At 47.6% G+C, this 15,297-nt stretch overlaps 1 protein-coding gene across 3 annotated transcripts in view; it reads left to right on the forward strand.

Annotated features, from left to right (window-relative positions):
• Nucleotides 1–15,297, forward strand: part of SH3GL3 (SH3 domain containing GRB2 like 3, endophilin A3) — a 129,475-nt gene that overhangs the window by 91,701 nt on the left and 22,477 nt on the right. For all 3 annotated transcript variants that reach the window (XM_084756402.1, XM_084756403.1, XM_084756404.1), the window contains 3 exons: nucleotides 957–1,115; nucleotides 13,782–13,885; nucleotides 14,938–15,047. In XM_084756402.1, the coding sequence (XP_084612528.1) occupies nucleotides 957–1,115; nucleotides 13,782–13,885; nucleotides 14,938–15,047 (373 nt within the window). The remainder of the gene's footprint in view (nucleotides 1–956; nucleotides 1,116–13,781; nucleotides 13,886–14,937; nucleotides 15,048–15,297) is intronic.

Raw genomic sequence — 15,297 nt, forward strand, 5'->3', positions numbered from 1 at the left:
CTCCTTCTCTCGCCTTGTCCTTCCCACGTTGTCCTCCCTGTCCGTGCTGGCTTCTCCCTGCGCTGTTTGGACACGCCTTCACAGTATCCCTCGCCTCTGGCCCGGGCTCCAGCTCTCAGTTAGAGGAATCTGCCCAAGAGTCAAGGCCTCCGGAGCTGACCCTGGCCTTGTGTGAAGACCAAGCTCCTTCACCCTCATTGCCTTCGGGCCTCTGTGGTCTTGTTGCTCCCCCTTCCCCCTGTGCCCTCTGCCCAGCCTCCAGGAGTCACCTCCTGTCCCCAGGTGACAGTTTGTTCTGCTCTTATTACTGTTGCCTTTTTTTCTCACCTCAGCTTCTCCAATCTCTGCTGAGATGTTAGCTGAGCTGGGATGCTGCCATCTTTCTTGTGTCCCACTCAGACTATCATTCTGTCACCCACCACCCATCCACCCACCATGTGTCCATCCTGTAAATGTTCCTGAGTGCTTGGCAGTGTGGGCAGCCTTCAGCAGGAGCCACAGGGTGCAGAGCAGAGGGTGTAAAGGTTTCTTACCTGGGAAAATGGGTGGGGCCAAGGCTCACAAAGCCCCACCCCCTAGCCGAGGACTGAATCAATTCCTTCTGGGGAGGAGGGAGTCAGTTTTCTCGAGGGATGCTCCAGTAGATGGCGCTATGTCCTTGCACTACTGACAGCACCCAGCCGCCTCTATGGAGTTAGAAGAAAGAGCACATGAGGTTGGAAGAGAAAGTGGTGATGGTGGTGTGGAGGCAGGGAGAAGTTAAAGGGGAAAGAATGGGATGTGGCTTTGATTAAAACACATATACGTGTATGAAATTCTCAAACAGCAAAAGGTTGAATCTGGGGTGAGAAGAAGAAATTAGTATTTTCATAGGAATAAGAAAGGTGATGTGTGCACACGACTGCACACCACGGTGTGAGTCTCAACACTTGTGAGGATTTTCTTTCTCTTTTTAGCACCACCTGAAAAAGCTGGAAGGCCGCCGCCTGGATTATGATTATAAAAAGAGACGAGTAGGTAAGATACCCGACGAAGAGATCAGACAAGCAGTGGAAAAGTTTGAAGAGTCAAAGGAGCTGGCCGAAAGAAGCATGTTTAATTTTTTAGAAAATGATGTAAGTATTTAAACCGAACACTGTTGAGTGTGAGCGTGCTTGGTGTACAGAGAATCTCTAAAACCTGACTCGTCATGGAAGTTTCTAGAATGTTCTGTAACTGTTGTTTCCTGACTTAGAGATAGTTACAGATAGTCAACAATCCCTGACTGACACCCTAGCCCTTGGGGGGCTTACTTATCTCTGGACATGGCCTTGTCACAGAGATGGGCCTGGGAGACCAGCCTTTGTGTCTAAGGCCACTGCATTTGTGGTTTGGAGCTGTAGTTTTGCTGAGGTTGAACGGCACTCTCTGGGTGGTGATTTGTCTCACCCACCAGCCCTCGGAGGCTTTTACCCATCAGCACTAACACTTGGAATACAAAAGTCTGGCCTACATGTTGGCTGTTTCATACTGATGCTTGTGAAAGTCAAGGGTCACAGCCTCCAGGAGCAATAGTGCTATGGTGTAAATGTTTCTTGTCACCATTTCTTTTTAATTCGTCCAAGTAGTAAAGTGAAACTGAACTAAAAGGGGCCAGGAATTCCTAGCGACAGGCTGGGGCCTCCCTTCTCTGCCTTGCTTATCAGGCATTGCTTGGTGGCTCCACCCCTGCCTCTCTCCTCAATCCTCAGCCTCAGCCTGGCTCAGTGACACCAGTGAATGGCAGTGGGGACATTGGCCGCTCCAAGGTGTGGCTGAGGAGAAGGAGTTTATTGTCGATATGAGGGCAAGTACAAGCCAGAGGCGTCTGGAAGAGTCTGAGAAGAGAAGAGAAGAGAAGAGAAGAGAAGAGAAGAGAAGAGAAGAGAAGAGAGAGAGGAGAGAAAAGAGAGGAGGAAAGAACCAAGAGAGAATGTGGCCAAAATGATTGGATTATATAGGACAGAGAAGCTGCAGCAAAGAAAGTGGAGCAATTGGCCTGAAGAGGTTTAGGGTACGGGTGAGAGGCTGAGAGGAGCTGGGAGGAGCCAGGATGCCAGCAGCTTGGACTGGGCTCTGTAACAGGTACTTCACTGCTCAAGGTGCCTGAGGCGAGCATGTACTTTGTATGCTAACAGGCACCACAGTAGCCATTTCAGGCCTGGCAGTCATGAGCCAGGCGTTAGCTTTGGACCCATTTGTTAAAACTACACACCTGTGCACAGAATCAGGCATTGAATTTATTCTCATGTTGTACTTAGAATGGTTTGTGAAAGGTATACCAAGGTCTTGTGTCGTCAGTCAGGCCAAACAGACAATGTCATGGATGCCTTTCGCTCCATGGTAAGGTGTGGAAGAGTGATATGCACAACTGACAGCTCATTACGTTCTGCGAACAAATTCTCTCAGCTCTAGAGGCCAGTTTGAAATTTTTCTTGTCCATCAAACCACTGAAGCCTAGGAGTTATGCTCCTTTGTATTCTTGACTTTTAATCTGTTCGTTTTTACGATTTATAGGAAGTGTATGCTGGGGCACATGTAAGTGTTAGCTGTCTCTGTTTATTTATTATTTACTTATTCTTCTTGAAATTGGCCCAAGCTTTGGGCATATTTGTTCTGTTTTGTTTCACAGCACTACACTTAATTCACTTGAAGTATTAGGGAAACATTTTTGAGGTCCTTGCAGCACATAGTCCTTAGTGAGCCAGCAAATCCTGTCGTACCAGGCCCCGCACCTCTTACAGGGCCTTCAAATGCTGAGGCCACAGCTTCTGTGTCAGACCAAGCGCCCACCCACCTGCTCTGCTCATGACCTTCCTTGCATGAACTTCCATGATTTTTTAAAACAAGTTCTTTATACAGAAAGGCTATCTAGCAATGCTGACTTTCATGTTTGGCCTAAGACTCTCAAGCTTTCTCTACATTAATAGTTAAAATTCAGAAACAACCTCTTTGTCTTACAAACTCAGTTGTTTGTCCATTCTTTGACAACAATTTCTCTGGTTGTTGCAGGTTAGCAACAGTTAGGGCCTAGTTTTTACGTAGGGGCTTATGGGGTCCTAGAGTGAGCCTAGCTCAGTCATGACTAGGGTGACCCTAAGGAGTTGACTCTGCAGGTGAGTAGGTGCCATCCCTGAGGTGAGGCTCCCTTCACGTCCTGCTCCTAGGATTCACTCGGAGATGATTCCAGATGTGTTTCTGTATCCTCTGCCCAGCCCTTCCTTTGCCATAGCCTCTGAACACTGACCACTGAGATTAGAAGAGGCCTGAGTCACGAGCAGCAAAGGGTCACCCAGGCCGCCTTGGTGCCAGGTTCCTGAGCTGCTGCTTTCTTCCCTACCCCATACAAATCCCTGTGGTCGTGGTTGCTATGGTGATGAGGACTTGAGTGATGATGGTGAGGGCACCATTTTCCCATCATGTTGTGACAGGGGCTCAGAGGTGCTAGTGACAGTTCCTTACCATGGTACACTTGCTGTTACCCTTCCCCACTGTCAGGTTTCTAGCTGAGGAGACTCACTGGTCACTGTGTCATCTAGCAGACCATCTTCCTTCGCTTCTTGGGGTGACAGCATTCCAGACCTGGACAGGATCTCCCTTGTCTTTTCCATGTCCATATAGACTAGCAACCTCTCTCTCTCTTTCTTGTTGACCAGATAAAGTGTAAAAAAAAAATCTCCAGTTGACTCTTGGTGTCTCACAGGCCAATGCTAGTGCTGTCAGCTGCTGTGAGGACAAACTGTAGGTGTGTTCTGTTGAGGGGAAAGAAAAAAATGCTAATAACACACGCTAAGGCTGGGTGGTGTTTTAGCTCTCCTTGGTTTTCATCCATCCCCCCTGCTGAAGCCAAGGCCATGGTTATGCAGTCTTCAGAGTTCTGATACCTCTCGGTTACCAACTTTGTGTCCACCCTTTGTCACTCAGCTTTAATGGCCACGCCTGCTTCCTTTCATGGTTGGAAAGCTGTGCTTCAGGATGGTTGGGCATGGCTGGGTTTTTTTCCCCCTAGGTATCATTGTGGCTCTGGGTAAACATGACTAGAACCCTTACTTATTGTCAAACATAGTAGGTCTGCAAACCTGGATACTGCCCGATGGATTTGATAGCGATTAGACCCTGAATTGGCCACACTTCTATGTACCATGACAGATGCCTGAGAGAACAATTTAAAAGGAGGGAAGATGAACTTTGCTTCGGGGGTCAGAGGTCAGTTGGCTCCATTATTTCCATGTTATGGTGACATGGAGCATCATGGTGGGACAGATGATGTTGGTCAGAAAGAAGATGTAAGGTGGGAGAGACAGAGAAGAGAGAGAGAGAGAGAGAGAGAGAGAGAGAGAGAGAGAGAGAGAGAGAGAGAGGGAGGGAGGGAGGGAGGGAGGGAGGGAGGGAGGGAGGGAGGGAGGGAGAGCACTCCAAGACAAGACACAGAGTGAGATACAGCCTTACCCTCCTGTATATACTCCAGTGACTTATTTCTTTTAAACTAGGCTTTGCTTTAACTCTTAAAGTTCCAGAAGTTACCAAAATATTGGCATGATCCTGAGAGGGCATTTTATATTCAAACTAAGATACAGTTGACATTGCACCTGTTGGAAACTGGTGAACAGTGTGTTAAAGTCGTAACAGATAGCAGAAGGTTCATGACTCCTCCAAACACAAGTTCACATCATCATGGGGAGGAGACTTGGGGATCGCAGTCACGCAGACACTGGTTCGGGTTCTGTCTAATTGAGAAGCTGACAGAAGACTCAGGCATCTGGTGGGGGCGCTCAGTAAGTGTACTATAGACCTTCTGATCAACTTTCAGCCCAGGGCCAAAGTCTCAAAAGTTGACTTTCTGCTCTCCGTGACCTCAGCTGATGGATGTCAGCCTCAGTGCAGAGCCAGCCTGGCTCCTCCACCTGAAAACCATAGAAGATGCTGACACTGGGTGAGCGGCCTTCACCGGCCTTCGGACCCTGAGAACCAGTTATGGGGCAGAGTAAGGCATACTGCTAAGCACAGGCTCCCGTCTCTCCCATGGGAGGAGGGAGTGGAACTGGGACCTGTGAGCATCCACTTCACAGAAAGGAATAAACAGAGAGGAAAGTGAGCGAGAAGCATTTGAGCTGCTGTGCTCCGTCCTTGGTTACCTCCTGCCTGCCTTCTGTGCTTCCAGGAATTGAAACCTCACCCTCCAGGGGGCAGTTGGACCCAGTGCCCCTTGCCCTCCCCTCCCGTTGTCCTGGATAAAATACAACAAGAGCTTAAAGAACAATTAAGTGTATGGACGTTTTGTCTGTGTGCATGGGTGTTCACCGTGTGAGAACGCTGCCTGTAGAGGCCAAAAGAGGGCCACGGAGCCCCTGGTTCTAGAGTTACAAAGGGCGTGAGCACTGTGTGGGTGCTGGGAATCAAACGCTCGTGCTTGTGAGTGTGGAGCCGTCTCTCCATCCCCCACACAGCAGCTAGCACATGCATAGGTGAGTGTTTGCCGAAGCGTTGCCTGAGAGGAACTTTGGATAGAATGAACAGATTTACTCTATCCTGGGTCTCCAACTGCAGATTATATGACTCTTCCTTGAGCTTCCTCGCTGCCAGCCTGTTTGTGGAAGCTTGTAGGGTGGGTTCTCTCCTCTGTCCTCAGCTCTACAGTGTATACACACTGCTTTCTCTTCAGACCCTATTACCTTCTCCCGTCTACGTTCTTGTAACCGAGAAGCCAACAGATGAGCCCAGCTGAACCCACAGACCAACCTGGCACATGTCCAGATATATTGAAATCTAAACCTACGGATTGTCCATGTGGTGTGTGTGTGTGTGTGTGTGTGTGTGTGTGTGTGTGTGTGTGTGTGTTTGCATGTGCGCGCACGCCTGTGTACATGTACATACATCCGGGATCTTTTCTCCACAACCTACTCTCTTGAGGAAAACAGTCCAGAGCCCAGAGTAGTGTTGAGGTGTCCTGCTAGCCAGGGGCGCTCCCTCACCTCACAGATTAGATCACTCATCTACTTTTGGTGTGGAACAAACAAGGGATGGCATGGGAACCCGAGTTGTTTATCCTGCCATTCTGAAACAGGAGTCTCTTTGATTGACTCATCTATTTCAGGCAGATCTGGGATGGGAAACCAGGGAAGGACTTTCTTCAATCCCACATTGCAGTCATTGCTGATCTTGTTGGGAAGAGTTGGATTCCTTACCTGGACGACTTCACATCTTGTTTGCAGCCAAGCGCCTCCATCATTCCCCAGGCAGCCGTTTAAGCCAGGGAGTGGTTTTGGCTCTACTGATTTCCAGAGATCTCAGGGGGCCAGGCCCATGACTGACTCCTCTTGTGTCAGACTGTGACTGGCACCCAGAGTGGACCTCCCTTTAAGGAAGGGTCCGTCTGCCACACAGTTTACTCTCAGGTGGGCCTACGGCAGGCAAGAGGTTGGTTCTGAGGCTTCCTTGCCTTTCTTGGGAATGACACTGGCCACAGGTTTGACTCCTCCTCTAAGACGTTTCTTCCTTACAGCTTGGCAGCCTTTGATCTTAGAAGAAACCATATCACATTTTTAAAGTGTCTATTTCAGCCCGGAGAGGGCAGGCTCGTGCAACAGTTTCTAGCCGACATCCCCCAGCCAGAGGCCTCGTTGGAGCTTCAGCTATAGATTCCATATTCCTGGGTTCTTTTCCATTGGTCCAGGGAAGTATTTTCTTTAGGTCTCTCCTCCCCCCTGCACACGTGTGTGTGTGTGTGTGTGTGTGTGTGTGTGTGTGTGTGTATGTGTGCCTGTGCAGGAGTAGGGGGCAGAGGTTGACTTTGGGTGTCTTTCTTAGTCACTCCCCATCTTATGTTTGAAGCAGGGTCTCTCACTGAACACAGAGGTTCCTATTTGGCTGGACTGGCTGCCAGCAAGCCCGGGACCCTCCTGCCTCCACCTTTCCGAGTGCTGGGATTCCAGGTGCACATCTCTGCCACCAGGTTTTTCTTTTCTTTTCTTGTTCTTTTTTTTTAAAACATGGAATCCATGGATCTGAAATTAGATTCACTGGGGGGGGGGAAAAAACCACCAAAAACACAAAACATTCCTGTTCATGACCAGAAATTCCAACTCCTCCAAGAAGTCCAAAAGAGCAGTGATCTTAAACACGGCAGTGAGAAGTCACTTAACTATCACATTTGAAGACAGCCCTCATAGGGAGTGTGTGCCTCATCCATGAAAGAGGCTAGCTTGCCAGCTTCCAAGATTTGCACTTCTCTACCCATTTGTGTCAGTCAAACTGTGCCTTCCAGTTGGAATGTCACAGCCCTGTTTCTTCCCGGCCACCTATTTCTGTGGTTCTCTTGCAGAGAGATGAGCTACAAGGCCTTTTTTTTTTTTTTGAGCTCTTCCTTTGGTTAAGCCCAGGTCTATTGCAGTTGGCTCAAATGGCCCAATGACAACAACTCATATTCAGATCCCACATGAGTGTCCCTGAGGTTCCACAGCTCCTGGTTACTCCAATCCCCTGGCATCTGTGATCGGCCTCATCCTCAGGGCCAAGGTGCTCCCAGTCGCCTCATATTCGGGTGCTTATCCATTGGTTTGCAGTTGGAGAGAGGCAGATGAATTAGATGTGTGCAGAGGTGGCCAGACTCTTATGCAGTGTTCAGTGTTTGTCACGGGAGGGGGTCGAGTCAGTACTGTTTGTCGCCTCCCCAGCCCCTGCCCAGAGAAGACCGAGGCTCATTGTATAGAGCTAAGGTGGTAGTTTGTTTCTAAGGCAACAGCTTCCATCCCTGGGAAACGTAGACCCTGAGCACTGCTACACATCCTTGGATTTCTCTTGGTTTGAGAAGAGAGCAGTGATGTTCTTTTTATTATTATTATTATTATTATTATTATTATTATTATTATTATTATTATTATTTATTCACTTTACATTCCAATTGTAGCTCCCACCACCTTCTCCTCCCACTCCTACTTTCCTTCCTTCCCCTGTTCCTCAGAAAAGAGGAGCCCCACCCACCCACCCACCCACCCCAGCTCATCAAGTTGCATCAGGACTGAGTTTGTCTTCTTCCTCTATGGCCTGGCAGGGCAGTCCCGCTAGGTGGAAGTGATCGAAAAGCAGGCAACAGAGGCCATGTCAGAGATATCCCCTAGTCTCCTTACTACAGGACCCACATGAAGCCTGTGTTATCCATTGGCTACATCTATATAGAAGACCTAGGTCCAGTCCATGCATGGTCCTTGGTTTGTGTTTCAGACTCCACAGGCCCTTCTGGGCCCTGGTTGGCTCTGTTGGTCTTCTAGTGAGCTCTTGTCACCTCCAGGCTCTGCTAATTCTTCCTCCTACTTTTCCAAAGGACTCCCTACGCTTTGCCCTGTGTTTGGTTGTGACTCTCGGTGTCTGTTTTCATCTGCTGCTGGGTGGAGCCTCTCAGAGGACAGCTCTGCTAGGCTCCTGTCTGCAAGCATGGCAGAGTATTATTGATAGTGTCAGGGGTTGGCTCTCTTCCATAGCGTGGTCTTGGGTTGGGCCAGGCATCAGTTGGAATTCTCTCAATCTCTACTCTATCTGTTCTATCTTTATCCCTGCATGTCTTGTAGGCAGAGTGAGTTTTGGATCAAAGTTTTTGTGGGTGAGTTGGTGTTCCCCGTCCTCTACTAGGAGTCTTGTCTAGTTAGAGGATGTCCTCCTCAGTCTCCATGGCCCCTGCTTCTAGGAGTCTCAGCTAGAGTCCCCTCTCATATCCTCCCAGAGGCCTATTCTTACTTAGGTCTCCAGCTTGTCACAGAGATGTCCCCACCTACAGCTTCTCTCTCCCTCTCTCTCTCTCTCTCTCTCTCTCTCTCTCTCTCTCCCCCCCCCTCTCTTTTGCAGGCCTTCTGGACTCCCACCCCAGCTCTCCCCAGGTCTGATCTTCACCCTAATTTCTCTCTTCACTCCTTCACCTACCTTGTTCCCTTTTGTCAACTATACTATCTCTGTCTATTCTATTTCCCCTTCTGGGGATTGCGGAATGTGTATCCTGTTCTAAATGGCTAAAATCCACTTATAGATGAAACACACCTTGTGTGTCTTTCTGGATTTAGGTTACCTCATTCAGGATGATCATTTCTAGTTCATCCATTTGCCTGCAAATTTCATGATTTCCTTGTTTTTAATGGCTGAGTAGTATTCCATTGTGTAAATGTACCACAGTTTCTTTGTTATCCGTTTTTGGTTGGGGGGCATCTATGTTGTTTCCAGATTCTGGCTATTACAAATACAGCTGTTATGAACATAGTTGAGCAAATGTCCTTGTTGTATGGTGGAACATCTTTTGGGTGCATGCCCAGGAGTGGTATAGTTGGGTCTTGAGGTAGAGCTATTCCTGCTTTCCGAGAAAGCACCAGATTGATTTCCAAAGTGGTTGTACCAGTTTGCACTTCCACCAGCAATGGAAGAGTATTCCCCTTTCTCCACATCTTCCTCAGCATGTGCTGTCACTTGAGTTCTTGATCTTACATCATTCTGACTGGTGTAAAATGGAGTCTCAGAGATGTTTTGATTTGTATTTCCCTCATGACTAAGGACATTGAGCATTTCGTTAAGTGCTTCTGGGCCATTCTATATTCCTCTGTTGAAAATTCTCTGTTTAGCTCTGTGCCCTATTTTTAGATTGGATTATTTTGTTTGGTGGTGTTTAGTATCTTGAGTTTTTTATATATATATATTTTGGATATTAGTCTTTTGTCAGATGTAGGACTGGTGAAGATCTTTTCCCAATCTGTAGACTGTCGTTTTGCTCTGTTGACAGTGTCCTTTGCCTTGCAGAAGCTTTTCAGTTTCATGAGGTCCCAATTATTAATTATTGATCTTAGGGAGCTGTTGGTGTTCTGTTCTGGAAGTTTTCTTCTGTGCCAATGAGCTCAAGGCCCTTCCCCACTTTTTCTTCTAACAGATTTAGTGTGTCTGGTTTTATGTTGAGATCTCTAATCCGCTTGGACTTAAGTTTTGTTCAGGGTAGTAAATATGGGTCTATTTGCATTTTCTACACATAGATATCCAGTTAGACCAGCACCATTTGTTGAAGATGCTGTCTTTTTTCCATTGTATAGTTTGGTCTCCTTTGTCAAAAGTCACTTCTGTAGGTGTGTGGATTCATTTCTGGGTCTTTGATTCAATTCCACTGATCAGCCAGTCTACTTCTATGTCAGTGCCAAGCAGTTTTTATTACTATTGCTTTGTAGTACAGCTTGAAGTCAGGGATGGAGATACTTTCAGAAGTTCTATTATTTTACAGGATTGTTTTAGCTATTCTAGGTTTTTGCTTTTCCATATGAAGTGGATGATTGTTCTTTCAAGGTCTGTACCCAGATCTAGACAATGGACAGAACACTCTCCACAGTAGAGTAGAGAGTGGGATATTACTTTCTCACATACTCTGGTGCCTCACCTTTGACCATGTCCCCTGGAGGGGGAGACCTGGTGGCACTCAGAGGAAGGACAGCAGGTTACCAAGAAGAGACTTGATACCCTATGAACATATACAGGGGGAGGTAATCCCCCTCAGGAACAGTCATAGGGGAGGGGAATAAGGGGAAAATGGGAGGGAGGGAAGAATGGGAGGATACAAGGGATGGGATAACCATTGAGATGTAACAAGAATAAATTAATAAAGTAAAAAAAAAAACAAAACAAAAAAATTGTGTTGGTATTTTGATGGGGATTGCATTGAATCTGTAGATTGCTTTTGATAAGATGACTGTTTTTACTGTGTTACTCCTACTGATGCATGAACATGGGAGATCTTTCCATTTCTGATATCTTCTTCAATTTCTTTCTTGAGAGACTTGAAGTTTTTGTTGTGTTGGTCTTTGACTTGCTTGGTTAGAGTCACACCATGCCACTTTATACTATTGTGCTGTTGATTTTCTGTGGCTCCTGTAACAAGTGTCCACAGGCACGATGTCTTCAGAATACGAGTCAATTGGCTTCTAGTCTGGAGGCTGGAAAATATGATGGTGATGATGTAGTTGGCAGGGCTGGAGGCCCCCAGGAAGGAGCCTACTTTGTCATCCTTTCCAGCCTCTAGAGGGCACATGGTTTCCTACAGCTCTCTGGCTCCTAGCTTGGCTTCCTTCATTTGCAAAACCAACAGCAGTATCTTCAAGCCTCCTACTCTGATAGTCCTGTCCTACTCTGATTATTTCCCTCCTGTCTTCCTCTTAAAAGGAATATCTTCAAAATGTCCCGTGTGTGTGTGTGTGTGTGTGTGTGTGTGTGTGTGTGTGTGTGTGTGTGTGTAGGACAGGGTCTCATGCAGTTCGGGCTGGCCTCAAACTTGCTCTGCAGTGAGGATTACCTGGAACCCCTTATCCTCCTAATTCCACCTCTTAAGCACTGATATTTCCATCACTACCTCTGGTTTAGGTAGCACTGGGGTTCGAACCCAGGCCTTGGTGCATTCGAGGTCAGCATTCTACCAACTAGGCTGCATCCTTAACCCAAAGGCAGTTTCTAGTTATGTCAGGTCACCTTGGAAATCCAAGATAGCACCCCATTTTAAAATTCTTAATGTAACCAATCTGCAAAGTACCCCTTGCTATACAGTGTAGCATGTTTGCTCATAGCTTTCACCCAGAAATGAAATCAACAGGCAGCTTTTCAAATTTCCTAATGTGTCCAGTGGAGGGTGTGTTTTGCCTGGACAGCTTTTGATGCATGTGGGGCCTGAGTTTGTTCCTTTAGCTTGGTGCTGTCTTTCTAGGTGTTTAGTTCAAGCCAAGGCCATCTCTTCAGGTTCCCAGCACACAGCTCATATCCTATAGGATGCAGCTGGAAGCTTCTGGTTCAATAGTGACAGAGGGATAATCCAGTTCAGGTCTGACTTGCCTTCATGCTCAGTAGGAGGAGCCGAGCCCAAGTCTAGTAACTGTGCTCAGGGCTCTCCCTGGGCACCCGCTGTATGCAGGCACCATGAGGAGCCCTGCTACTGTCTCCCAAGCTTTAGTGGCTCTGGGATCTGTTGCCTTCCCAAAGCGAGTTGTCAAAGGCAGTATTTCAGATGCAGTTCCATGCTACACAGTCTTAGCTGTTGGCATAGTTGGTGTCTTCCACGTGCACCGTAAGGTTATTTGTTTAGGAGTCTTTCACTGTCCTTTGATGTGCAAATGGCACAAACTGGACAACTGCATATTCCCAGATCAGAGAGGTGGCAGCGATGGTCATCAGACCTGTAGCTCTAGCATTACCAGGAGGCTGCGTTCTTTTCTTAGCAGATTCTGCCATGATCATGTCAGCCCGTGGTTCTGGATTTATTCAGAAGTCTTCGTGCAAGCCAAATTTCAAAAGTGAAATATCAGAAATCCTTAGGATTGTTGCAGGGCGCAGGCTGTCTTTGTTTTGTTTATTGGGTTTTTGGAAATGGAAGGCCAGTGCTGCCTTTCCAGCCACAGAGCGTGGTAAAGTAAGTGCAGTGCCAGGACTTTCCTAAGTCATATGCCCACTGCATTCCTGGCGTAAGTGGGTGTTGCATCTATTGTAAATGCACATGAGTGGGTAGTAAAGTAAAGGGCAGGCACCCGAGAGTGAGAGTTCTTAACAGTACATGAAAGCAGCATGGATCTGTGGAAGCAACTCCCTGTTGGCGTTGCAGGTAGGAAACAGATGACAGAGTGAGGAGGCACCCAGATTTTGCCTCAGAGCTGGTTAGAGTTATGTAAGAAAATGCTGTTTTTTGAAAGCCTGGCATGGGTGGTTTTGATTTGTATCTCTATCGAGATCTGGAAATCCTGAGATTTGGGTTGGGGTTGGATGGTTAGGGGTGGGGAAGCTCTTCAAGCCTTTGGGGCTTGCTATAAAAGGTTCTAGAAATAAACTTAGTTCTTATTTGCTGTAGTGTTTTGTTTTGTTTTATATTTTAACCCCACTGATGAACAGGACAGCTCTCAGCCAGGCCCTTCTTCAAGCTCTGCACATCTTCTGGGCCTTTCTTACAAACTCTTCAACAAACAAATAACAAACAAGCAACAAACAAACAAATATCCCTAAACCTCACAGTACTTGGGAAATGGAGGCAGGGAAATCAGGAGTTCAAGGTCAGCCTTGGCTATGTGATGAGTATGAGGTAGATCTGGGCTACATGAGACCTTGTCACAATCCCCTTTCCTGACCTCCCTGGTGCCACTGGGTTCACCAACATGTCAGTTTGTGGGGAAGAGGGTGTCCACAGCCCATCCTTTCTGCTGTATGCTTCAGGGAAAATGCTTTGTTGGGTGGCAACAAAAACACAGGGGGCAGTTCTTTTCCCTGGAGCCTGTGTGACTTGCCAGATGTCCCTGTTTTCTCAAAGTGTGGAGCAATTTGACTTTGTTTCTTGGTCTGGCTTCACTAGAAAGCGCTGGCAGAAGCATCTCCCTAAGAAAGCTCACTTGCCAAGCTCTGGTTTCCCTTACAGGAGGGAGAGCTCTTTCCTGCCGTCTAAAGATCCATAAAGTTTAGAGCATTTAAAAACAACAACAAAAAGAACAAAACAAAACAACAAACTTAAGAATATCATCCTATAACTGTAAGAGAGGCTGCTTGGTGCAGTTACAGCAGATTCATAATCATGAATCAACTTGCCAGTGTTTTCCCAGCCTCGTCAGCCTGTGTGTGGCCCTCATCGCAATTGTAGGGCTCCAAGATGGCATGAGATGACATGGACCAGGGCTCAGGCCCTGCTGCCGGGCAGAGCCAGGCTGCTGTCACTGGCTTCCTGTTGCTGTGGACATCGCAGGGGCTCTGGCCAGCGTGGGGGTAACTTTGCACTTCTGCCACAGGTAGAGCAAGTCAGCCAGCTGGCCGTGTTTGTAGAGGCGACATTAGACTATCACAGGCAGTCCACAGAGATCCTCCGGGAGCTGCAGAGCAAGCTGGAGCTACGGTAAGACCCTGGAGGAAGCGTCTGTGGGCAGCACAGGACCAGCCAGGCTCTGTCCCCCAGCCCCTTCCTCCCAGCCTGTTTGGAGTTTTCTCTAGCTGGTTTTCAGGTTGAGTAGGAGATTAGGGCTGAGATTATACATATCTTGGGCCAACAGGACAGAACTGGGTAAAAGGCTGTAATGCCTTTTCTCCATTTTCTTTTTATTAATATCCCCCTTTTTGGGTGGCCCACATGGAGAGTCTACAAACACTGTGGCTTACCTGACTGAGAAGCCAGCTCTTGTGGCTTCCTTGCTGACTGGAAGGGTTAGCGCTCTGTTTACCTGTTGAGGTGCTCCATCCCCGACATGTAGGAATGAGAGAGCCAAGTGATACTCAGAACCATGTCAAAGCCATGAAAGTGTTACCACGCTGTGTTCATATGACTGATTCTAGGCATTGAAACAGTCAGCAATACCTTCTGAGTGATAAATAGTCTCTGCCTTAGGACTTTCATGGTCAATGCAACCTTTACTTTCTGCAAATCAGTAACATCACTTATAATGTGTGCAGCAACCTTCTTAATCAAATAATTAGGCTAAACCCACCCTGTGCTCTGACTAGGCTTGATAACAGAAAACTGGTTTTCATAGGATTACGGTAACGAATAGATTTGCTTCAGTCAGAGCTGTAGTCACAGAGGGATGGCCATTCCTGAAGCCTTCGCTTCTGTAGGCAGATGTCCGTCTAGATACCCTGTGAGCATGCTTGGATGGTCCCCCCCGCAGCAGAGAGAAAAGAAGGCAGCTAGCCTAGGGGAGTGGCCACTTGACTAGCCTCAGGGACATCATGGGGACATCTCTTCCAGATGGATCTCAGCTAGAAAGTCAAGTACATAATGGGAGAAGTGTATGCGGGTCGTACCCCTGGCACTTTGGCCTGTCAGATGTCAGTGTGCGCAGTCCCTGGTCTCATTGTCCCATTGGGTCTGGTCCTCCTCAAGAAAAGCAAAGGCCTGTGGAGGCTCTGTTGTCTGGGACAGGGGTCTGACTTGGCCTCCCCTGTGTGTTACAGAATATCTTTTGCATCCCGACTCCCCAAGCGGGAATACCTGCCAAAGTCTGTGGACACAACTTCCAGCGACATGAATGGGATTTCCACCGGCAGCTCATCAAAGACAGCAGGTGAGTCAGCACCAAAGGGTGCCACGTGGGCTCTCCAACCCCTGCATGGTGCTGAGGCTGTTGCGGGAATGCACTTGAGAAACTGATGGACTTTCCTTGGTTGGCTGTTAAGTTTTCCTCCCTTTTCCCAATTCCAATGGTTGGATATTTGAACAGCAGTACTGGGAAGAAGTCCACCGCATACTGATGTCTTCTAATGTGGCCCTTAGACAGCCCCTTGGCTAGAGGACCAAGGCTGCTCTGTTGTCTT

Source organism: Acomys minous, assembly GCF_964271855.1.
Source record: "Acomys minous genome assembly, chromosome: 2".
Classification (NCBI taxonomy): Eukaryota; Metazoa; Chordata; class Mammalia; order Rodentia; family Muridae; genus Acomys; species Acomys minous.